Source organism: Aphelocoma coerulescens, chromosome 9 (assembly GCF_041296385.1).
Source record: "Aphelocoma coerulescens isolate FSJ_1873_10779 chromosome 9, UR_Acoe_1.0, whole genome shotgun sequence".
Lineage (NCBI taxonomy): Eukaryota > Metazoa > Chordata > Aves > Passeriformes > Corvidae > Aphelocoma > Aphelocoma coerulescens.
In genome coordinates, this window is record NC_091023.1 from 18,779,970 (window position 1) to 18,803,965 (window position 23,996).

Below are 23,996 nucleotides of genomic sequence, written 5' to 3' on the forward strand. Positions count from 1 at the left end.
TCTCTCTTTCTTGACAAGGTTTAGTGGCAGATGGAGGAAGAGTCAACCATTTTTACTTAAAGGCAAAAAGTCCCCATCTATGAGTCATACCCTGGACTGTCCCAGAGGCACAAACATTTGGAATTCGTTGAAGAAACCTAACACATCAGAGTGTTTAGAAGAAAACAGAATGAGTATTTTTTAAAGCATCAATTTGAGCAAAATAGCAAGCATGAGAAGAGGAAGATTTCTATGGAGTTAACCCTCTGTGACTAAGGTGACAAGACACTTGGACACTACACTTCCCTCATGTCCAGGGCTGTGGCCATTGCATGCCAACAAGACAGGGGTATGTGGGTCTGAAGTTTATCTGCCACAGCAACATAACACTGCTGGGCTTTCATCAGCATCTGGGCTTTCCAAGCTTTTTTATGTCACAAAACATACGTTTCTCTTTTTCTGCGAGTCTTACTGCCTATGGAATTGGTAGATCTCAAGTACTTTATGAAATTATAAACTAATTGACTCCATTTCTAACTCAGCTCTTCACAATTTTAGAGAGGAGCAGGTTGCATTTCCAACATGCAGAAACAAAGTAAATGGCTGCTGGGAAAAAGAAAAGTGTTCAATCTGAGTCAGGACATCTGTGTTTATTAGACACAGATCTTGGTTTTGAACCTCGGTTTTACTGAGGCTTTCCTATATCACAGAAATGTTTGAAGACTATGAATCATGAGCCCAGCCAATGTTTAACCTCATTTTACCATGGAATGACTTTTTTATCATTGGGTCAAGGAAAATGAATTAATATTTCATATTATATTTTTCACAATCTGCTCCTGGAAAAAATTGTTACAAGAAAACTACTCAAATTATTTATCAAAGCAGCTTTCAAAATATGTCCAGCTTCCACAATAAAATATAAAAATAAATGATGCCAACCCAACCTATCCTACCTACATCAGTAGGTTCACCTGAGTGCTTCTGTCTGTGGATGTGCACATCAAACATACTACTGGTATCAGTGAGGAAATTATTATTTCTGCATTTAAGCTTTATTACACTGCACTTTCAAACATCTGTGTGTACAGTCTGGTGATCCCACTTGACTTTGCAAGCCCTAAAAGCCCTGCTGGCAGGATGCCTCCACCAAGAGCAGATTTGCAATATAACTGAGTTTGCCACTTCCATTAGTTCTACTGCTGAAAGCATCAGCTCCTCCGCCACCTTTGATTTATTTACTGTAAAATATCTGCAGCTCTCCCCAATGTCCAACAGCTAAACTACATAAAATGCTGCCATCTTGTGTTTAGAGACAAATTAAACCTGACATTTAAAAAATCTGGGTTCCGAAAGGCGGAAGTAGGATCTACATTGTCAGCATCTTACGTCGAAGAAAATCGGAGCGAATGGATTATGGAAAAGTGGAAGCTTCACTTAATAATTTAGTTTTTAAATCTCATCCTTAGAGCAAGTGCTGATCCCTCTTGCAGTCAGGTGCAAGGGACAGTTGCCCCAAGCTGATCTGGTGTCTGTTTAACCTACTTGAACCAGCCAGTCCCTAGTGTGAGGGGTCACCACGGAGAAGTAAAAATAGCAACAGTGCAGCAAGCAGAGATTGCCTGCATACTGGAGATGCTCTTTATATAAGTAACGGTTAATGCTTCCGAGTATGGAGAACAGGTAAGACATTAAACACTGCCCCTATTGCAATTGATAGCTTGTGTATTCCTGTTGTGAAAAAGCACGGCTGCTTTGCTATTTGTAAACAAGTGGAAATACTTATTTTGACTGTGCTGGGGCTGGGCAGGTTTAGCAAGGCCCTGCACCCAGGTGGGCTTTAAACTGATGGACATCGGGAAGAAATTCTTCCCTGTGAGGGTGGTGGTGAAGCCCTGGCGCAGGCTACCCAGAGCAGCTGTGGATGCCCCGTCCCTGGAAGTGTTCCAGGCCAGGTGGGATGGGATTGTCTGCAACCTGGGCTAGTGGAACGTGTCCCTGCTCAAGGCAGAGGGGTTGCAACGAGATGAGCTTTAAGTTCCCTTCCAACCCAAATCTTCTGTGGCTCTGTGACCTGTGTGATAAATGAATGAATGATAAATGTTGTCTTTTTGCATATATGATTTTAACATTTATAAGTGATGATGTACTATGTAGAAGTAGTGTTAAGGTAAAATGTAGTTAAGTAGAAACGAGACTAAGGTAAATTGTAACTTTGAAATAGTTGTAATATGTTAAGAAATGTATTAATAAACACATGGTAATAAGTGTCTTTTGAGTTGAGAAACTACAGAGCCAGGAACCAAGATATCTTAGAGAAACAAAGAAGATAAACCATATGCATCCCAGGAAGATTGTTATCAAAACTCACACCTCCCAAGGAAACTGTCAGCTACAAATTAGGCTGGAGACTGGGGAGGCACCGGAGAGAGGGTGCCTCTCTTCAATTCTGAAGCTATCCAGAGGACTGAAGCGGCGTCGTGTTGGTGGAAGGGGCAGAACCCGGAGGGGGGAAAGTTGAATGAAGTGTAAATTACTTTCTGGGCTTAATGAATATGTAACAGTTTAAGAGAGTACTGAAGTCCACAGTAAAATGAATGGAGGGCGCCTCTGGCAACATTGCTAAGCGCCCCTGCGCTGTGATATGCCTTTGTTCTACTAATAAATGTTTAATATTATATTGCTAAAAGTTTAGCTTTTGAATTCATTTTTTTTCCACCTGCAAAGCTCCAAAGCCTGAGGGGGCGGAACGGATCCTGACGGCTCTCCGATCCCACCGCTGTGTGACCTCCTCCACCTGCGCGAGGCGGTTTCGATACAGGACCTGGGCCTGGGCACAGGGATCCTGTGTTACCCGAGCGTGCCCGCGTCCTTCCCAACAACCCTCACGTTTCGCTGTGTGTCGCTGTCCTATTACAACACCAGATGTCATTCCTGAGGGACCACGCTCAGCTGAGTCCGTGCACCCACAGGGCCCACAGCCCTTCGGCGGCGTCCATCGTTCCACATTTAAATGACCTGTATTCAATCTGCCCTCTCAGCGCCCTTTCTCGGTGTCACCCAGCCCCGCCCCACGACAGCCCCGTCCCCCACTCTCCCAGCGCGGGCTCACGGCCGCGCCGGGCTCTCCTCCCCATGACGCGCTGCCTCCGCCCTCTCCCTGCCCCTCAGCGCTCTCCCCGCTCCCGCCCGCGCTCCCCAACATGGCGCTGGCGGCGGCCGAGCGGGGCCGCGGTTGCCTCGGGGCGCTGCGCCGGCTGTGAGTGCGGGCGGGGGGCGGCCCGAGCGGCCCCGAGCGCGGGCAGGGGCGGCCGGGCCGGGGGCAGCCCTGAGTGCGGGCCGGGGGCGGCCTCAGCGCCCGGGAGGAGCCGGGGGGAGCTGCCCACAGCGAGCCCGGAGCCCGCTGCCCGGGCAGAAGGGGAAGGGGCTCTGCGGGGCGTGGTGGGGCACACAGGGAAAGCCGGGCTGCTCTCTGGGAAGAGAGAACAAATAAACCCCTCCGGGCTTTAGGGAATCGTCGCAGCTGCCGCGGGTCCCATGAAGCTGCCCCGGCCCTGGTGTCGGTCCGCAGGCTGTGCGCAGGGAGGGTGACCATGACAGCTGTGTATTCAGTGTTTTTAGGACGTGCACCAATTCCTCCTCCCGTTGTTATGACCGAGCTGTAGTTGTGTGGTGCCGAGGATGTCCCGTGTCTTTTTGCCCGATAACGCTTAAAGAATGCTGGGCTTGATCCAAAATTCCGACATTGATTTACATGCTAATTAAAACAGTTCCAGGAGTTCGCTTTCACGGTTGTATCCATCCACTTCACCACCGCTATCTCATTTAGTTAGCATGAATCATTTGAAGTTTAACTTTCCATTTCTGAAAGTCTCCATAGTTGTTTCTTGCTCTTTCACATTCTTTTCTCTAGCACCTTTGCTCTACAAAAGCAACCCTTGTTGCCTTTTTAAGCTTTTCTATTTTGTGGTGTTCATGTCTTCTTTCCCAAGTACTTCTCGAGTTGGCCTCTGTGTAATAAATGCCAGTTGTTGGCTGTTCTGTCCACCAAATAGAGTTTTTTTGCTTGTTTGTTTTTAACAAAAACCCTTGTTTATTTCTGTTTGAACGCTGTTAAAAAAGCAAGGGGATAATTTTTGTTTTGTCCAAGTGAAAGTACTTTGGGAGAGATCTGGTGAGGTTTGAGAAACTTCCCTGAAGTTTGAGCAACAAACCTGAATATGTTCTGTTAATTAGATGTATCAGAAGTTTTAGTGCTGTCCTTCTCTCACTTGAAAATAAAAGTAGCTCAGTTGCCACTTCTTCATATGCACTTGTAACACTTCTGTTTATAATTGCACAGGCAATGGAACCAAGTACGAATATTTGTGAAATGGGCCTCAACAATAGGTATTAAATTTAACTTCTTTAGCTAATAGCCTAAATTGCTATGCAGTGTGGATGGTTTTAGAGTATTAGTTGCTGAAAGACCGCAGGGTTTTTTAATAAATATTCAGTATCTTCACAGTTTTTGAAAACAGTAACCTGTAGCTAACCTAACAGAATATTTAATGTTTAAACAACATTTTGTATAATTTCATCTGTCATATGTAGGTATGTGGAACTTAATGGAAATGATTTATTTTTGTGATGTTTTTCTCTGTCCTTTTCTGATACAAATGTTGCAAAGTCTGTGAGAATTGTTTTATAGGCATAATGGTATTTAAACAATATATGAAGGAGAGTAAAGGGGTTTAGCAAGATGATTTAAACTCACTCTGTTGTCATGTTATCTAAAAAGTTATGTTTGAGAATTCAGAGATCTATTTTCATTTTATTGTTTAGTTTTAAGCTACTTAGTTCTCATTGAGAAGTCTCTGTCAGTGCTGGCCTTATACTTCTGTTAAGCTGTGGCTGCTGTCGTGAGACTTTGTAGAGGCTTGTAAGTCACTGCTTAAAAAACCCAAAACAACAGGAGTTGATACCTTGTTATTTGTGACTATGTATCACAGGGGAACATTGCTCTTAAAAAAATGTGAAACACTTCTGTTGTGGTGGACACAACACAGGTTTAGTTGTTTACACAGCACAGCTATAAGCATAGTTGATGCTTTTATGTAGAAGGCAGTTTTTTAGGGTTAGGATATATTTCTTGAATTTAAAAAAGAAAAAAAATAGTTTAAACATACTTCTGCATAAGGACTCCAAGGAAAAAATTGCATGCCTAGCATGGGAATGCTTTTGGGTGAAGCATGTGGTTTTTAATTATTGAAGAAATGCATGAACTTTATAAATAAGGTAAAAGAAATCAGGGTTTTAAAATTGCTTTGTTTCCAGGAACGTGTTTGTGGGTTGGTTTCTTACTGTGCTGTATCCTTTTAAACAGGAGGTCACAGCATAGGGAAGATCCTTATTGCAAACCGAGGAGAAATCGCCTGCAGGGTGATGCGAACAGCCAAGAAAATGGGGGTGAAGTCTGTGGCAGTTTATAGTGAGGCAGACAGGAATTCCATGCACGTGGCAATGGTGAAGTATATTCATTAAATTTGTGACTGATGTTCATTCATAACAGTATGTTTCATTGATAAGTTCCCTGTGAAAGCAGATTTGGGTGCTGATGCAAAGTTGATTTTCACTTCTGTGGAGCTACTGCCAAGTTTTCCTCGAATAGATGAAAAGTTTGCCTGGTCTCTGTCTCAACACATGACAGCTTTATAGGAGGTGCATTCAAATTTGGCTCTCTGACTCTGGACAGCCAGGGGTTAGAGGATGGACTGTGATTTTGGGGAAAAAGTTAGAATTCGTTTCACCCAGTTGAGCCTCTGCATGAGGAAAGGCATTGATTTTAAACTGCAGTCTGATAAGTGATATAATTAGCTCAGAAACTCAGTTAAACTTGCTAGTGAACAGTCTCTGTTGTATGTATTTTTTGTAAAACAGGCAGATGAAGCATATTGCATTGGTCCACCACCCTCACAGCAGAGTTACTTGGCCATGGAGAAAATACTGCAGGTGGCCAGGGTCTCAGCAGCACAGGTAAGGAGAGCAGGGCCTTATACTTTCTGTTACTTCCATGTCTTCAGTTCTTTCTTTTTGTTCATCTTGCTTTTCCTTAATGCTCTATGAAGTTTCTGAGTTTTCTAAGCTAAACTTATACAAAAAATAGGTAACATTATTCTGTTTTAGGCTATTCATCCAGGTTATGGTTTCCTCTCGGAAAACACAGAATTTGCAGAGCTGTGCAAGCAACAGGGAATCATCTTCATAGGTCCACCTTCATCTGCTATCAGAGATATGGGTATCAAAAGGTATCTATTTCTGATTTGTTACTTGGTTGTCCAATTTACAGCTTGGCAAAGCTGATTTTGTTAACAAATGACTGGTTGCTTTGTGTTTGTTTTATTCTGTCAATTTGCATTGTATTTCTACGTTTTTCTTCAAATGAATAAACTCCAGCTTTGTAGATTCATGTAGAGATATAAACAGTCAAGATTGTACAGTTGTTGGGATTTTAATATTTAAATAAGTAATGATTCTACTTTTCCAGGATTGAGGCATTGCAGTGTAATATAGGTGAGGGTTCAGCAGTCAGTTTGGATGGGTCAAAAGAGCAGCAGTAAAGAAACACCATATCATCAGGGTTATTGTGGCTCATATAAAATGATAAGTTTATTTCATCACAGATGATCTTATTCTTAGTTAATTAGACCAAAGAAATACTTCTAAGGTATGAAGTATAAATCAAGAATATGGAAATGAAGTTATTACTGACACAGGAACTGTATAAAAGTAATTAGAGATTTAATTTTTTTATCATCTCATAATATGAGAGTAAATTGCCTTAGTAATTTAACAAGCTTTGCATGCATTTTGAAAATTAGAGTTGTTATGCTGGAGTGTTTTATGTGTGGTATGAAGGTAGCCTGTGTAATGAAAAGAGTTTTGCCTTTGTACAACTTTAAATATTATAGGATACAGTGTTGTAATTTGAAAATGTTAGGTTTTGGCCTCTAAAGTAAGAAAGAAATATTATTGTCATTCTAAATATAAAACTGTTCTGTCAAAGCACTTCCAAAGCTATAATGTCTGCTGCTGGCGTTCCTGTTGTTGAAGGTTATCATGGAGAAGATCAGTCTGATGAATGTCTAAAGGAACATGCCAGGAGAATTGGATACCCAGTAATGATTAAAGCCGTCCGTGGGGGTGGAGGAAAGGTAAGGAGCTCCTCTGTTCCTCACATGCTGTAAAGTTACCATGTCTCAGGATCTGTAACTCTATATTCTAAAAGAAAACAAGAACTGGAAAAGTGCTTTTTGTTAAAATTTATTATTAATGGCCAACCTAGCACTATGAAATTTCATTTCCCTTTGATATGAAGAAGATAAGTAGCTGGAAAAAATTGGAAGCATTTTGTTTATTTCGGTGGATCCTCAGTAATTCACAAACTGGAATAAATTGGAAGCATTTTATTTCAATGGATCTCTAGTAATTCACATGAGCAGAAAAGTTGTCCTGTGGGTTTGTGCAAAATAGATGACTTTAAATTGTTACTCTGTGATAGCTCCTGTGACTTCTTTTGCTAACAGTTTTAAATGTTGCATAAGAAATGATTAGAAGTACCATTTTGTGTCTAGATACTTTTTAATCTGTGGTGAACTCCCAGTCTAAATCTGATTTTGCTCTGAAATAAATGTTTATACAAATTACATATAGAGAATTTCAGTTATTTCCAAAATAGCTATATTTGTTTTGTAATAAATAAGTTTTTCTCTGGCAACCTTGGAAAATTTCTATTATATTTGAGAATAAAATTGAATTTCGTGCTCACGCGTATCAATGGAATAAAAATATCTATTTTTTACACTTCTTCTGGCACTTTCAGTGGGACTTAGTAGGATTGTCTTACTGGAAGCTGATACACAATTTTGCTAAGGTGTATGAAGGGAAGAAAATGTTATTTTTAAGCTCATTTCTCACTCTGTTTATGCAACAAAGTTTTTCATTGTGTGCTGTATTTTTAGACATTTAGATAAGCTTTTTTCCTGTATTTTAGGGCATGAGGATTGCTCATTCAGAAAAGGAGTTTCTGGACCAACTAGAATCAGCAAGGAGAGAAGCAAAGAAGTCTTTCAATGATGATGCAATGCTGATTGAGAAATTCGTAGATAATCCAAGGTAAGAAATAGATATTTCAATATAAACACTGTAATGTTTATTCTGCTGCTAAATAGACATAACTAGCTTAGTCGTAGGATAAAAATTGGTTTTGTATGTTTGATTTGCACTATGAAAGTTGTTAATTTGGTCAAAATTGTTTATAAGTTATTGAATTTCTTGTAGTGGCTTTGATTTGAATGACAGGAATTAAAATGCTACTGCTTGGGAGACATGGAAGTGAGGGAGCTTTCTAAAATTGATTTACATCTGGGGGAAAAAAAATCACTGTATAATATTTAAACTATAGACCTGAGTCAAGCTGTGATGGTGTTTCTGCTGCCCTCAGGTGTCCTAAACCAGTTATTTAATCTTTCTCTATTTTGATATTTCAAACAGAAGTGAGAGTCTTTAGCTCATGCCTGGCCCATGAAACTACACAAATTTATTTTTTATAAAGAACTTCTCATAGTGGTCTGTTTGATACTCTTGTACTTTACATCTGTTTTCCCTTGAAGCATCACTATAAAGAAAACATTTATTCTAAAGAAATTGAGGGTCTGATTATGCTGTCAGGTGGGCATGAGAAAAGACTCCTTCCTGGGGAATTTCTTTTGTCAGCATCTGAGGATTGTCAGAATGGTGATGCATTTTTATTAGTTTTATGCATAGAGTAAAATTCTGCCACCTCATAGTTGTCCTTTGAAATGGTGTTTTGAAGTAAACAATGTTATTCCTGATCCAGGGCTGCTTCTATCTCTTGTGGATTGCTACATAGTAAATTATGAAAGAAACGCTCATTATCAAATTAATAGTGAAGTGGTTTTACTTTTATTATAGTAACTAAGAAAGAGGTAGCAGCCTTCAGTATGTGTCTTGTTTATCCTACAACCTATGAGATTTCACTGCAGTAGTTGGTATTAGGAATCCTCTTTCATGTAGGAGATTGAGTAAGTCTAAAACAGCTGAATCCTGCATAGTAGCAGCCTCACTTCTACATTTTTGGCATTTATTTGAAGGCAGACACTTAAACCTGTAAGAAATCCTACTGAAATGTACAAGTTTGAAGTCTGTTTAGGGCTTTATTGAAATACATTAAAACATTTATTTTTATGGAACAGGCATGTTGAAGTCCAGGTATTTGGTGACCAGCATGGAAATGCAGTGTATTTGTTTGAAAGAGACTGCAGTGTGCAAAGGAGGCATCAGAAAATCATTGAAGAGGCACCAGGGGTGAGCAGAAAGTTGTTAATATTTTTTATGAACTGACATGTTTTTAAAGTAATTGCTGTCCCCCATTGAATGTATGTTGTGGGTAATAATTTATTTGTAATTCTCAGATCTGTTTTAGTTTTGCTGTGGAACATGTTCTCATTGAAAAAACCCGATGTTCTTTAGGAAAATGATTCTCAAGGAAATATTATGTAGATTTCAAGTATAACATAGATCAGTGTTTCACTACAGTTGTTAAGTACTGTAAAATATTCATGCATGCCAGGTTTAATATCACCAAACTTAACAATAGTTTATAATCTTTTTGTTACTCTTTTTTCAGCCAGGAATTAGTCCAGAGGTTCGAAGGAGACTTGGAGAAGCTGCTGTCAAAGCAGCTAAAGCAGTGAATTACGTGGGAGCAGGTAACTCTGGGGAGGTGCAGCTTTTAACTTAATAAGACTTTAAGTCTCAAGCAAATGGCATCTGATTGTTTTAGAGTATGACACACATCCCCCAATTTTTTGAGGTTTAAACAAGTAATCCTGTAGTTAATTCTGATGTAATTACAGATTTAAATTAGTATACCTGAGCTCCAGACCAGTGGCAGCTGAAAGGTAGAAAGAAAAAATTTCAGAGCAGATAATTTGATCAACTCAGCTGTTGGTGGAAAGTGAGCTTTATGAGTTAGTAAGTTTGAGCTGAGCAAGTGGAAGATAATTTCTCTTTTAGCATACAAAGGATAACACTTTATATGCAAACAGTAAAGTCTTTAAAAGAAAAACACAGCTCACTGTAAAGTCTACACCATTTCACAGATGAAAAATAACCTCCTAAAATTATTTGTAACTTTATTTTCTCACTGCTTTCTTTGGATATTTATTAAAAAAAAAATTAAACACCCTATGGATATTCAGAATACTTTCAAACAGTCTTGATGCACTTTTTAAAGTGCTAATGAAATGCAGCTCTTGCTGTAGAGAGTGGCTACTAAACAATACAGGTTATGTAAATGTACAAGGAAACAACCCTTCTGTTTTCAGACCTCAGTTTTGTGACCCTTTTAGATAATTTGTATAGAATTTAATGAAATTCAGTGTGTCTGATTTAGAAATAATAGTCTTGGCATAATTGAATTAAGTGCCTTAGGTGTCTTTTCCATAAATGGACACCTAAGATGCTCTTTGGTGAAGTGTCCTTTTGTTAAACGCTTCAGGAACAGTTGAATTCATTATGGACTCCCACCATAATTTTTACTTCATGGAGATGAATACCAGGCTGCAAGTAGAACACCCAGTCACAGAGATGATCACTGGAACAGACTTGGTGGAATGGCAGCTTAGGGTAAGTGTTAATTGATTTTACATGTAGAGTTCCCCCTGAGTGCTCTGTGACACTGCCTGTGAGAGGCCAGATGGGTTTCCAGATCCTCATCTCCTGCTCAGCTGTCAGGTTAGAGTTTCCTTTGCTCCACAGGAACATCTCACATTGCTGTATTGGATGAAGAGCATGGTGTAGGTGCTCTGAATGTCAACCAGTGTTCTCCCAGCTGTCTAGAGAGAAAACATTTTTTTAAAGTGTGTGTAGAGACATTACAGAGAATGTGGGAAGTGGGAGGGAGTAAGGTTCTGATCCTTCCCTTGCTGTGCTGAGAGTTTTTTAAAACTCTAATTCAAATTTATTTGTGGCCCAAAAATCATTCTTGCATCAGGCTGTAGGAGGAAAAAATCTTCACAAAAACATATGTCTGGTGTTATACCAGTATAGCCACATCCTGAAATAAATGTACAGTGGGGTGGACTGGAGCAGGGGGTTTCCCCACACACCCAATTTGCAGAGATTACTCACACATTGATCACAGGAAGTTTTGGGTATTAGGGAACTTGAAATAAAAATGAATTCTGTTTGGGTAAATCCAAAAGTGTGGACAGCAGCTTAAGTAGTGTGAGATTAAGGCTGGGGAAGTATTTAGTGTAATTGGAAAGAAAATTAAAAGGGCAAATGCTGATGCAAAAAGAAGGACCATTTGTCTTCCTTATCTGGACATGGAAATTGAGCATTGAATCCTGAGTTAGAGCAGGGATCAAACAACACTGGAAGAAAGAGAGAGAAAAGGTGGAAAGGTTCAGTGGTCTTGGCACTTTTTTTCTCCTTATGCTTTTTAAAATATGCTTTCTGATTGTTCATGTTTAGAAGAAAGATAGTTAATATTTCATATATCAGCACTCCAGACTATTGATCCTGCATTAAGGAAAAACCCGCTGTTTTCAGGTTGCAGCAGGAGAGAAGATTCCTCTAATGCAGGAAGAGATCCTGCTCCAGGGCCATGCATTTGAAGCTAGAATATATGCTGAAGACCCTAATAATAACTTTATGCCAGGAGCTGGGCCGTTGTTGCACTTATCCACCCCCCCAGCAGATCGTTTCACCAGGATTGAGACTGGAGTCAGGCAAGGTAAAACTGAAGGCAGTGATGGAAGAAGAAATAATTAACATCAAGAACTTTTCTTTGTAAGCATTTCCCTCTTTGGCCTAAATAAGTTTGTCTAAAAGAGTGTTGTTATAAAGACAAATCTCTACAGAATTATTCTTCTTTGTGATTTTCTGTGTATTTTTGGTTAATCACTGAATATTTTATTTACCTCTTCTTTACCTGTACCCAAATTAATGTCCATGGTGATGATACTCTCCTCTCTGTTTAGCAATCCTGCATTCTGATTGCAGTAAAGAAAATTGAATTTGAATAATGTTACCTCTACAAAAATTTATTACAAGTCTGTGCTGAAGTTGTCCTTGAAATTGGAATGCCAGGTCACATTGTCATGTCCTTAAACAACTTTAATCTTGAGAGAAATGTGGCCATGAACTGTGCCCGAGTTGGATGCCATGTGGTGGCCAGTACTTTGCATTACCAACTTTCACAAATACTTGGTTTCATGTGAACAGCATTTTTGTTTTATTGACACATTTTAGGTGATGAAGTTTCTGTGCATTATGACCCCATGATTGCAAAGCTGGTTGTTTGGGCTGAGGACCGACAGGCAGCTCTGAGAAAGCTGCGCTACAGTTTGCACCAGTATAACGTAAGTGGGAGGAGCCCTGTGTGATGTCACAGCTTGAGCTATCACAGCATGCATAAAATACTACAGTAAAACAAAAGTGGTTTCTAAGAGGGAGCCTACATTGCCACTACCATTTCAAATTCCTTAGTTCTTTGCAGAAGTTGTATTTTTTCCTAATTTGCAAACTTTTCATTGGTGGAGTGAGTAGAAATAAATGCGAAGCCCAGTTTTACACATAGATTTGTAAGTGTGTGCTGTCTTCAGTTGGATGATGCACCTGGGACTTTGTAGAAGAGTAAGGCTAAACAACATTTGCAATTGCAATTCAAAAGCTTTCTCAAATTTAAAGGGTTTCTTAGGTGGAATTTATGTCAATGTTTGCTTGTAATACTTAATTTATTAAAAGAACTAAATTTTTAGACTATACATGTAGTAAAGAAATATGCTATCAGTTCTTTTTAAGAAACGTTCCATTTTTCCCCTGTGAAAACTACAGGTATTATAACTGTTTTCAAAAGTGGAATTCAGAAGGTTTGGCTTGAGGTGAGACTGAATATTACTTGTGCAGAATTGATTTACACTTTTAAATCAACAGCATGAACGTGACTGAGGTAGTGAAAATGTTGGGCCCATTGTTGTTTTAGCTAAAAATGAAATTTACTGCAAGGGAAAGAGATAAAATAATTCTTTTGGTTTTTCCAGAATTTTCTTAGCAGTTCTGTCAGTAAATGTTGACAGCATAACATAGTTACCAGTTTCACTGATTTCTCTAAAATAATTATGTTGTTTCATTAGGTATTTTGCCATACAGGAAGTGGATAGTATCTCATTAATTTTGAAGTCCCTCTTCCCACTTATTACTATTAAAAGATCAAATCTGGGATACTGAAACTATTGTGACTCATTTTTAATAAGAAGCACGTGTCAGGTTGGGAATGTTCTTTTCAATACTCAGAGCATATTTTTCCAAAAGAGTAAGGTTTTTTTCTGAAATTACCTCCTGTTACTATTGCTGGGAAACTTTCCTCAACTTCACAGTGGACAAAGGCAGCATTTAGAAAACAGAGTGCTTTTGAGAAAGCAGCTCTTGGGTTTTTGGTTTTTATTCTGGTTTGGGTTTTTGTCTTTTTACAGTCAATGGTTTAATTGATAATAAAACAGACCAGTTGAATGAATTACCTTTTATTGATAAACTTTGTGAGCAGAAAGCTGCATATTCATAACTCAATTTGACAGTATGCTTCTGTTTCTTTACAGATTGTGGGATTAAGCACTAATATTGATTTCTTACTGAGCCTGTCAGGACACCCACAGTTTGAGGCTGGAAATGTGCACACTAATTTCATTCCTCAACATCATGATGAACTATTTCCAACCAAAAAGGCAACTCCACATGAAGTTATGTGTCAGGCAGCTCTAGGGCTCATACTGAAAGAGAAAATGCTAACAGATGCTTTTAGAGATCAATCAGATGGTAAGGACCATTGTTTTGTTTTGTTTTATTTTGTGAGCTCATGTGCAGTTATTTAATTTGCATGTTCATTTGCCTGCTCAGGGTTCTGCGTTCTGGCATCTCCCACATACTTACACACAGAGCAGAATATAACTTTTGTTAAGGGACAGATGTGGAATTTATCACCACTGTAATGTCCAGAGTACTTCCCAAAGCACTTCAGACAGGCACTATTGGGAAAACTTTGGAATTCGTGGTCAGTGACACTGTGAGCTCTTTGCTCTTCATAAGCACAAACAGTGACCTTCTGCCTCAATTATGCCTACAGCTGGCCCAAGGTCTTCAGACATAAAATTTACTCTCCTCAGAGTGGGAGAGGCAGTGGGGTTCAATGGAACCTTCACCTAAGGGTTAATCAGGACCTGCTGTGGTGTACTTGAATTCCCATGCTCTCTGGTCCTGTTCCAGGATGTGTTTGTGGAAAACAGCCAGTGCCCTTCCTAGTGCTTGTAGTGTCATGTTTTCTGTAGGTTACACAGCATCAGTTTATTCAGCGTTGAAGATGAAGGGATTGTCACTCTCTGTGACTACAGTGGTGCCCCAGTCTTTTCTGTGCAATATAAATACATAAATATGATGGTAGTAACAATAGGACAGTGATTTAAAGGTCTAAGTAGGGAATAAATTGCCAAAGTAGGGAATAAAAATAACGTATCTGTGTATTTTGTGTTTTAGATAAATTCTCACCATTTGCATCCAGCACTGGCAGAAGAATAAATATATGTTACACTAGAAAAATGTCTCTGCTGGATGGGGAAAACAGTAAGTTAATAAAAAAGTGTGTGGAGGGAAAGGAGGTACTTGATGGATAAATTTATTTTAACTGATGCTTGAAAATTCAGGCTAAGAAACATCAATTAGAAGCAGTATGAGTTTTATGCAGTGTAAGCTGGGAATTCACAGAACTGTATGTTTTAATCCACACTGTTATATCTTGAGGACATGTAAACCAAATTCAAATGGCTACTAATTAATGTTCATAATTTAAATGATAGAGGTTGAGATTTAATAAAGAGTGGAGACTTTTTTTAGACTTCATTTTGGTGCAAAAGTGCTCAGCACTTTTTCCCCTCATAAACTTGGTTTTTGTCCAGATAATTTAATACAGATTTCAGAGCATAATTTCAAATGTTCACCTTTGAAAGAAAAACTGTCTGGAATTCAGTATGAAATCTGCAATGTGTAGTAAACTAATATGAAAATACTTATTCTTTTCTTAGTGTTGGTAGGCTTCATTTTTATAAAGAAAAACTTGATATTGTTTATATGTCATCATTCTCTAGATAATATAATTAAATCTACTCACACATGCATATTTTGTTTTACTGAACAGTTGTGGATGTAGCTGTAAGTTACAATCAAGATGGATCATACAAAATGCAGGTACAAGTACAATTCTTTCAGATATTTCATTACATAAGAGTCCGCTTCTTGTAGATGTCTTAGTGTTAATTGTTACTAAAGTTGCTTGGTGATTAAAGATGAAGGATTCTGTTTTTAGTTTGCATGTATCCATTGCTATATACTGTTACTTTGACCTGAAATTGTCTGTGCTAGTTGCTGGATTGGCACTGAAGAGCTATTCAGATGCTTCTGAAAATAAGACTAAGAAAAGTGTTTGTATTGTCAGTATTTAAAGGTCTTATTTTTTATTTTCCTTGTTAAATTTGTCTTTCTAAAACATGGGAAGTTAGATTTAAATCTGCATTTTAAAAGACTTTTTTTCCACAGGACTCCTGCTCTATTCTGTGCATGAGAATGGATCTCCTGTGGGATAAATAAAAGCTTTCTAGAGCATTATCTGCAAGATAGCATTTTATTTTGAAGATGGAAACTGGAGTGATTACCAAATGAGATGAGGAATCTTCTGGTTAGATAATTGAATGACACCCCGTAGAATTGGCTTCTTTGTCCATGCTATAGAGCTCCTATAGTATGCAGCTCAAGATGGCTTAGATGTAGATAATTTTGTGTTTGCACATGTGAGAGTCTCCAGTTGTGGCTTAAGGGGGTTGTGTTTGGCTGGGTGTTGAATATTCCTTCTTGCATCACCTGTAGCTGAACGTCTTTTTCTCTCAGATTTGGCACCCAGAATGGATGTATACTCAAGAATGCAGTGTCTCTGTAGTTCTGCTACTTCTTTAATATTCAGAAAAGGAGAATTAAAAGTATAAGTGTTTATGAACTGCTTAGACTGTATAGAGATGAGAATACTAGAAAAATAGGGATAAAAATACTGTGCTTTCAAGGTTATAACCACAACTTGGGTAACTCAAACCTTTACTTCTACTGATACGAAGACTGAGATAACACACATCCCTACAGTAATACTCAGGGGATTTTGAGTGTATTGATTACTTATGTAAAGCCTGAGAGCTCTTACAATTGAGGCTTATCTCATATAAGTTAAGTCAGCAACAATGAAAAGAGGCTTGAAGGGATGTAGGAGCATTTGTGGAGGGAAGTGCAATGTAGACTTCTAGGGAAGAAGGAAGAATGGGGGTTGATATGGAAATGGAGAGAAGCTGGAGATAAGAGATGTAAAAACATAACTGGGGGATTAATTATGAGGAGGACAGTGCCTCTGGAGTGTTACAGAACCTGTCCTGAGCCAGGTCAACCAGAGCAGGTGGCTGGGCCATAGAACTGGCAGGCACTCAGTGCTCAAGCAAACAATTTTATGCTCAGGGATCAGTGTCATCCTTTCAATGAATGTTTTCAGTGGAAGAACAGTTTCCAACTATATAAATGAATACTTGAGTTTTATTTCTACTTGTACCATCCTGAAAGACCAGCAAGCCTCTGATTCTGTTCTCAGTGATGTCAGACTTAGAAGTAAACATATCAGTGAAATGTAATGCACTTATATTTCTATTCTTACAGTCTTTGTGTGCTGCAGTTGTGGTACAGGTGCCGTTTCCACTGAAAGAAAGGGTGGGAAGGGATGAAAGGCTACTCACAAATCAATCACCTTTCTGTTTGGTCTTTCTTTTGCAGTTTTGGTGTCTCATTGACACTGTTTCCATTCCTGCTCTGTTCCTTTGTAGGTTTACTGAGTATGTTGTAGTTCTTGTCTTGCAAGCTTCCAAAACAGAGGAAGTCACCTGTCTTTTGGAAAACATTGTGGAATATGATGTCAGCTGAATACTATGGATTCTTCAGTTTGAAGAAAGTCAAGATGCTAGGACAAATTAAAAATATTGGATTTTAATAGCATCACTAAACCAAATATTCTGGGGTGGTGGGTTTTTTTTGCTTTTCTTGAGAATAGTATCTCTTTGTTTAAAATAAAAATTGGCCTGCGTGAGCACATTAGATAATTTGCTGAGCTGTTTGTATTGGATACAGAACAGTCTCTTAACTGAAAAATAAAGGATAAGTAAGATTTAAAAATATTTTTTTTTAAATTCCAGCATTGTCTATGAAGAATCACAGGTTATGAGGGTACAAATACAATCTTTTGGTTTATTTATATCCTGTCCTTATAAAAGCATTTAACTTTCAGATTCAAGATAAAATGTTCCTGATTTCTGGAGAGATCTTGAAAGAAGGGGATTCACTTTACTTGAGGTCTTCAGTAGATGGAACAGTGTCTAAGTCCAAGTTGGTCATTTTGGACAACACCATTTATCTCTTCTTCCCGGTAAAGTTCCTTTCTTTATTTTCACAAACTTAAAACGTCAGAATTTTATCCATGTAAATGAACAATATAAATGGTAATAGAATGTGAAAGAGAATCACAATTTCAGTTTCTTACTTTGACCTATCATATTTTGATACTTGTTGGATTTATAGTTCTAATTAGAAGTTCATTGCTTATGGTCAGTGAGTGAGAAAATGAATTACTTTTGGAAAGGTAAAATATAGTTGGTGAATCAGACTTGGAAATGATGATTTAGAAGGGGGGAAACACAAAACATTAAAATGGTCAGGTATTTAAGTTTGTCACAGAACAGTAGCAAGTACTTCAAACTGACAATTATTTGAAAGTGCTTCTAACTGGTGTTTTAATTTCAGTTACATATATATGACAAATAAATCAATAATGGTCTGAAGAAGGATAACTTCAGCTAATACTAAAAAATGGAATTATGAGGCACCATGGCATTATATACATTGCATAAATGCAAATGACATTTGAAAGAAGAGGTACCCTAATTTGCATTATTAGGCTGGTAATTTTTTATTTGCAGTTAAAAAGATGGCAAGGTCTTAAAGTAACTCAGTAATAATGTAATCTAAAGAAATAAATTATTATTTATTAGTTTTAGTAATTAACCTCCAACTCTGAGCCCCTTAAGATTTTCAGCAGAACGCAGCAAAACTTTGCTGCTCCAGTGGTGAGGACAAAATAACTCATGCTGCAATGGCAAAGATCAGTTTTCCTGTGGTATCAGAGTGGTGTCTGGGGTGAGTGATTGAGAAGGAATTTTAGGGCATGGGAAGGATGTGGGGAGAATGAGTCTTTGGGAAACTCTGGAAAGCAACTCTGAGAGAACTTAAGGGATTTTGAATAACAGTGAGAATTTTTGACTAAATTTAACACTGAATTAATTCTATTGTAAGTTGTGAAGCACTCACTGGCAGTGCATGGCAATGAAGATGCCAGTGTGTCTCCTGCTTGTTGCAGCAGCCTGCCTGCCCCCTGTGCAAACAGCCTTTATGCATTTTCCAAAACTTTCTATGCTGCTGATGCATGAACAGGGAAGGTACAAATACAGGGTTTGTACAAAGATCCACGTGGAGCTGCTGTGTCACAGGGGTTTGTTCCTTCCTTGCTGGTCCTTCCAGCAGCAGATGTGACTTTCAAGGCCTCAGACACTGGCAAAGCAGTGACCATGACAGTCCTACTGTTGCCCTGACCCAGGGTCTGCCACCCTCAGAGCTGGCTGGTTTGCCTAAGGCTGGATCTGTTCTTTCCCTGTGTGTCAGCCCATCTACTGGTGCTATTATCTTATGTTTTTAACTCTGCTGTCCTGGATGTTCTTTCTGTAGGAAGGCAGTGCTCAGATTGGCCTCCCTGTGCCCAAGTACTTGTCTGCAGTGAGTTCAGGGGCAGAGCAAAGTGGAGCTGTAGCACCCATGACAGGCACAGTGGAAAAGGTAATTACAGCAACATGAATGAATGAATGAATGAATGAATGAATGAATGAATGAATGAATGAATTCTCCAATATTTATCTCCAAGTTCACTCTTCTAGAAATGGTACTTCTATACTGCCAGGAAAGAATTTGGGCCAGAAATGTCAGTGCTTCTGATTGGAAAAAGCCATGTTTACTCAGTTTTCAGCAGCCACACAGGACTTTTTAAGGCTTCCAGACTTTGTTCTCTAGAGCTCTGGAAGATCTGAACTAATGCTACTGCTTAACTAATTTTTTCTTCATCTTAATTACTTCCCAAGTCAAAGCTCCCTGAAGTGTTACAGGCTGTTTGATTCATTTCAGCTAACAAAAGAGTGAGATGCACTTGCAAAAAGAGAAATACTCAGAAATGCCTTTTTTGTAAGCTGTGTGTTTATTTCTTTTCTTTAGCTCAGCAAGTCTCATGTATTTCTCTGTACAGTGACAAAGTTTAACAGAAAGAGATTTTCAGGAGAGGTTAGTGGTTGAAGGATTCAACCACTAACAAAAAGGCAGTAAAACGGCATGAAGGGTGGAGTACATGGAACATGGATCTCTGACATACTGAATGAACACTACAAATCAGAATAATTGTTGAAAAATGAGGTGGCTTCTGCCATCTTCTTTCTGGGTGTTGTTTTAAAGACTTCAGGGACTGGCTCTGGAAAGAGGTTCTGCACTTTTCTCAAAATAGAATTGCTGAAGCCCAAAAAGGGTAGAATATACATCATCTCTTCTAGTGTTTCTTCTTGGATAGGTAAATGGCTTCCTGGTCATCCTGGCAGCTGGTACTGACCCTCTTTCTGTTGGCTCTGCCTTCCCTTGAAGAGATCTATCTAGAACTATTTCTTATCTAGAGAACTCACATACCCAGATCAACAAAACTAAAGATAACATGAGGCTGTTTTGCAGTACCATACTCACTCTGTGGATTGTGTTGGTCAAGATCCAGCTGATGATTTTGAATGGTACACACATAAATGATTTTTTTCCCCCGAATTTTCTCCTGAATTGCAGGTGTTTGTGAAGGCGGGGGATAAGGTTCAGATTGGAGACCCTCTAATGGTTATGATAGCTATGAAAATGGAGGTAAGTGACATATAACGGTTTTAATTACTGAGAAAAATAAAAATCTGGTCAAAATGTAATAATTTTTGGTTGCATTATTGAAGCATGGTGTAGAGTGCAGCTTGCAGATGTCAGTATCGCTTCATCTGCTGTAACATCAGTGTTGTGTCTGACTGGATTTCAAAGGATTATATTTGTTGTCAGTTTACTAACAAATGATGATTATATAATCCATGGTATTCTGCAGCTGTTTTAACATGCATTTGGGTGGTGGTGTCAGGCCTTCTGTCCCCTCCTCTCCTTTGGCTTTTCTAGCAGAAAACTGTCTTGGTGTATCTCTTGCTCCCTGGTTGTGATACAGGCACGTGGATGTCTGCAGTTACTTCAGGCAGAGATTTAGCTAATGGGGACTTTGTAAATATGCACAGGATTCTTCTTGTGCATAATCTTTGTATTATTATTTACATAAAGTTTTATGAGGAGCACACTAAAGATTCCGTGTAATTATACAAAGTATTCAGAGGACTGGCATTTTGGCCATTTTACCTTGTCACACAGCTTGACTGTGGCTCAGATTGCTTGAATTACAGTTTTTGTAGCCTGAACTGGTTTGGTTGACTATTAGTCTAAAATAAACCTCAGTTTGTGGCAGCAGAACTAACACTGTTGAGAAAATCTGCCTTTCCCTTATCATGATCATGTTCTTTTTTTAATTACACTCAAATTCCATGAAATAAAACAACTGTGTGCACTAAAAAAAACCTACACCCAAAATTCTTTGCAGTTGGATGCTAAATGTGTTTGTGCCTCTTCAGCTGATATCTCAGACTGACATTTACTGAGGTTTTTAAAGTGCTATTGAAATAGAAAATGTAAAATTTAAAAAGCAAATTATTATTTAAATTAGTCCTTAGATGTGAGTATTTAATATCTGATATTAAATGTTTTGATATTAGACTAACCCTATGTAGAAAACTACCAAGAGGCAAAGCTACAATATGAAACTAACCTGGTACAATAGCAAGCAGACCAGTTTGGGGTTGGTGTGTAAACATGCTGTTCCTTTACTGTCATTAGTAGCTGTATTTGTATTTCATCTGTGTTTTGCCAAATATCTGCCCACTAAAGATCCTCCTGGCTAGAAAACAGAAATATCTTTTGTAAATCTGCAGATTTCTCTTAAGGGAACAAATCTGCTCTCAGATTAACATTTTGGATTAAAACTGTATTATTTCTGTTTGGTATTTATTACAACAACAAAAAGTATTAGTGAGGTAAAATAACAGTCAGCTGTTCATACTGATGATAATTCAGATGATGATGATAATTCATATAAATGCATTATATAGCATTTTTCTCCCCAGTATATGTATCAAATATTCATAAGAAAATAAAACTTGAAAATGGATCAGTATAATGGTTAAATGAAGGTTTAAAGTAAAAACATGTGTTAGAGGAAGGAATTAAATCTGTTCAGTTCTAAATGGACCAAGGAGTAATACTAGCATTTGCTGGAGAGAGAAAGAGAGAGAGAGAGAGAGAGGGGAGGAAAACCCCTGAGTTGTCTGCTGTTCACTCTGGCTGTGTTTCTGTGCAGCACACCATAAGGGCTCCCAAGGCAGGAGTGATAAAAAAGGTCCATTTCCAAGAAGGTGCCCAGGCCAACAGACATGCTCCACTCGTTGAATTCGTGGATGAAGAGGCAGAGTCAAAATAAAATTCAAGGAAGGTGCATTTTACTGTTTCTACTCTGCTGATTTTCTCCTAAAAGAAGATTTCTTCATATTTTCAGCAAACTGTTTTGTATGACTGGGGGGATTGGTTTCCTCTGCACTTCCTGCATAGTTGGACTGTAAATTCTGCTGACTTCACTGAAATTTGGGTTTCACTATACTGTAATTGTATTTATAACTTGTGGACCTATGTGATTGTTGTCCAGTGGTTGGTTGCCTGTGGAAAGGCATTAGACTGGAAGATGTGGAACTCTGAGAGGATCAGAGAGGTTAATAAGGACTCTAAGGCACAGACAGGTTGAGTTCTTCTGCCTACTTCTCTTCACAGCTGCCTTTTTTCCCTTAAATATGAGGAGATTGATTTGAAGGAAATCTGAAAGACAATTGTTTTATTTTCTGGCAAAATTCCTGTTTGTGGCTTATATTTTTGCCTTAATAGGGAATTCAGGATTATTCCTTAGCCCAGAATCCCTCTTGATCATGTCTGGTGCATCTCTTTTTCCTGTTTACCTCAATGAGTCGTGAAAATTTGCATTTCAAGAATTATTTTAATATACCTCAAAATATCTGGTACAAAGCATTTTTCAAATACATTTGATACACTAATCAAAGTTGGAATGTAACTGCTTTCCAAGAATACCATCTGAACTTTAAACATGAAGTAGTAACATATAAAGATAAGCTTATTTATCACTTAGAAATGTGTCAGAATACAATACCGACTTCACTGTTACCATATTGTTCATGTATTTCTTATTGGCTGGAATGAAGTACACCAGAGTCTTTATAACAACATGAAATGTTACCAAGAATAATAGATGTTTTTGTATCTGCAGGGTTTCAGAAGGAAAAATTGGTAGGTTTTTTGGATATGCAAAGAAAAATAATACTGAAACTGAGCATACTGATCATTCACCATAAATTTATTTTAACTTATTTAAAAAGCACCATAGAGAAACAAGAAAAGGGAAAGAAAAAAATGTTTTAACTGTTAAAAACTTTCAGTCTATTCATCTTTTAGTTAATGTGAAGTTCTGTTATCATGTGAAGCTTTGATATGCTAATTTAATTCAATAATCTGGTTTATACTGCAGAAGGGGACAAACCAGATGCTGCAGTGATCCCAAACCTGTAGTTAAATCTGAGCAAATGGACCCTTACCTGAAATCTCATTCTGAATCAATATACAGTATCATGGGGAGTTCTCTGATCTGCTTTTATAATTGTGCAGCCATGCCTGCAATGCAGAAAAAAAATGGTAAAAAAGCAATGGCTCTGGATGATTACTGTATTAAAAGCATATTTTAATACTTTTCAATTTTCCTTCCAATCCTATGGCCACCTAGCAAATAGTTAAACTCCAGTGGTCATCTTGTAGAATATTGCCACAGTGATTTTTATTTACTGCCAAATAAAAATTAAGCATAACTTTGAATGTTTGTTTTGGTTTTTCTCCATTTTGTTCTTCCCTTGGTTGCTTCTGTTCGTGCATTAGATTAGAGGGTTTAAGCAGCTGTTTCTGTATCATCTGATGATGATGAGCACAATCTGCAGATCACATTTAGGAGGCAGTAATCCAGACACTCGTGATGGGTTTCATTGCAGGTAAGGCTAGGCATTTGTTTTATCCAGAATTGAATCTCCATATAGAAACATGAGCTCATCCTCAGAGAGACTCAGCAGCTTGGCATTTATTTTTTCTCTCTCTGTGACATGGCTGTTTCTAGACCGACTTTGCTGCACTGAATCTGTACCAGAACATTAAAACTCCCAGCAGGAGGTTCTCTGCCCGCTCAGTCTGCACAGCTTGGCTGCACACAGCCAGTGCAGCAAAACACATTCCCTGGGAGCTGACAAAATGTCTTCCCTTAGGAGCCAAGGGAGATGAATAATCTCACCAGTGTTCATTTTCCCTCACTTCTCAAAAATTAACTGTTAGGTTTTTATCTCTACAGGTTTCTACTGAGATTGATTTTTCAAATAGTGATGATTTTGTTTATTTAAGAAAAATCTCTTTCAGAAGTCACTGTCACAGTTTGCACACTTGAAATGTTTTACTGCAATGTGATTTAATTGAACTTGGAGATGCTCAAATAATTATTAAAGGCAGGTTATACCAGTATCTTAATTAACAAAGTATTAATGAATCTTCAGTTTATTACAAATAAATTCTTG

At 38.3% G+C, this 23,996-nt stretch overlaps 1 protein-coding gene across 1 annotated transcript; it reads left to right on the plus strand.

Annotated features, from left to right (window-relative positions):
- The first annotated feature begins 3,134 nt into the window (after positions 1–3,134).
- On the plus strand, positions 3,135–23,256 carry MCCC1 (methylcrotonyl-CoA carboxylase subunit 1). The gene is made up of 19 exons (XM_069024022.1): positions 3,135–3,238; positions 4,322–4,368; positions 5,345–5,484; positions 5,899–5,994; positions 6,145–6,266; positions 7,025–7,172; positions 8,012–8,133; positions 9,234–9,345; positions 9,668–9,749; positions 10,541–10,668; positions 11,596–11,779; positions 12,298–12,407; positions 13,644–13,860; positions 14,575–14,661; positions 15,233–15,282; positions 17,405–17,542; positions 18,895–19,002; positions 20,038–20,109; positions 21,686–23,256. The coding sequence occupies exons 1-19, from the start codon at positions 3,183–3,185 to the stop codon at positions 21,803–21,805; spliced, it is 2,139 nt and encodes a 712-aa protein (XP_068880123.1). The 5' UTR covers positions 3,135–3,182; the 3' UTR covers positions 21,806–23,256.
- Positions 23,257–23,996: the final 740 nt, after the last annotated feature.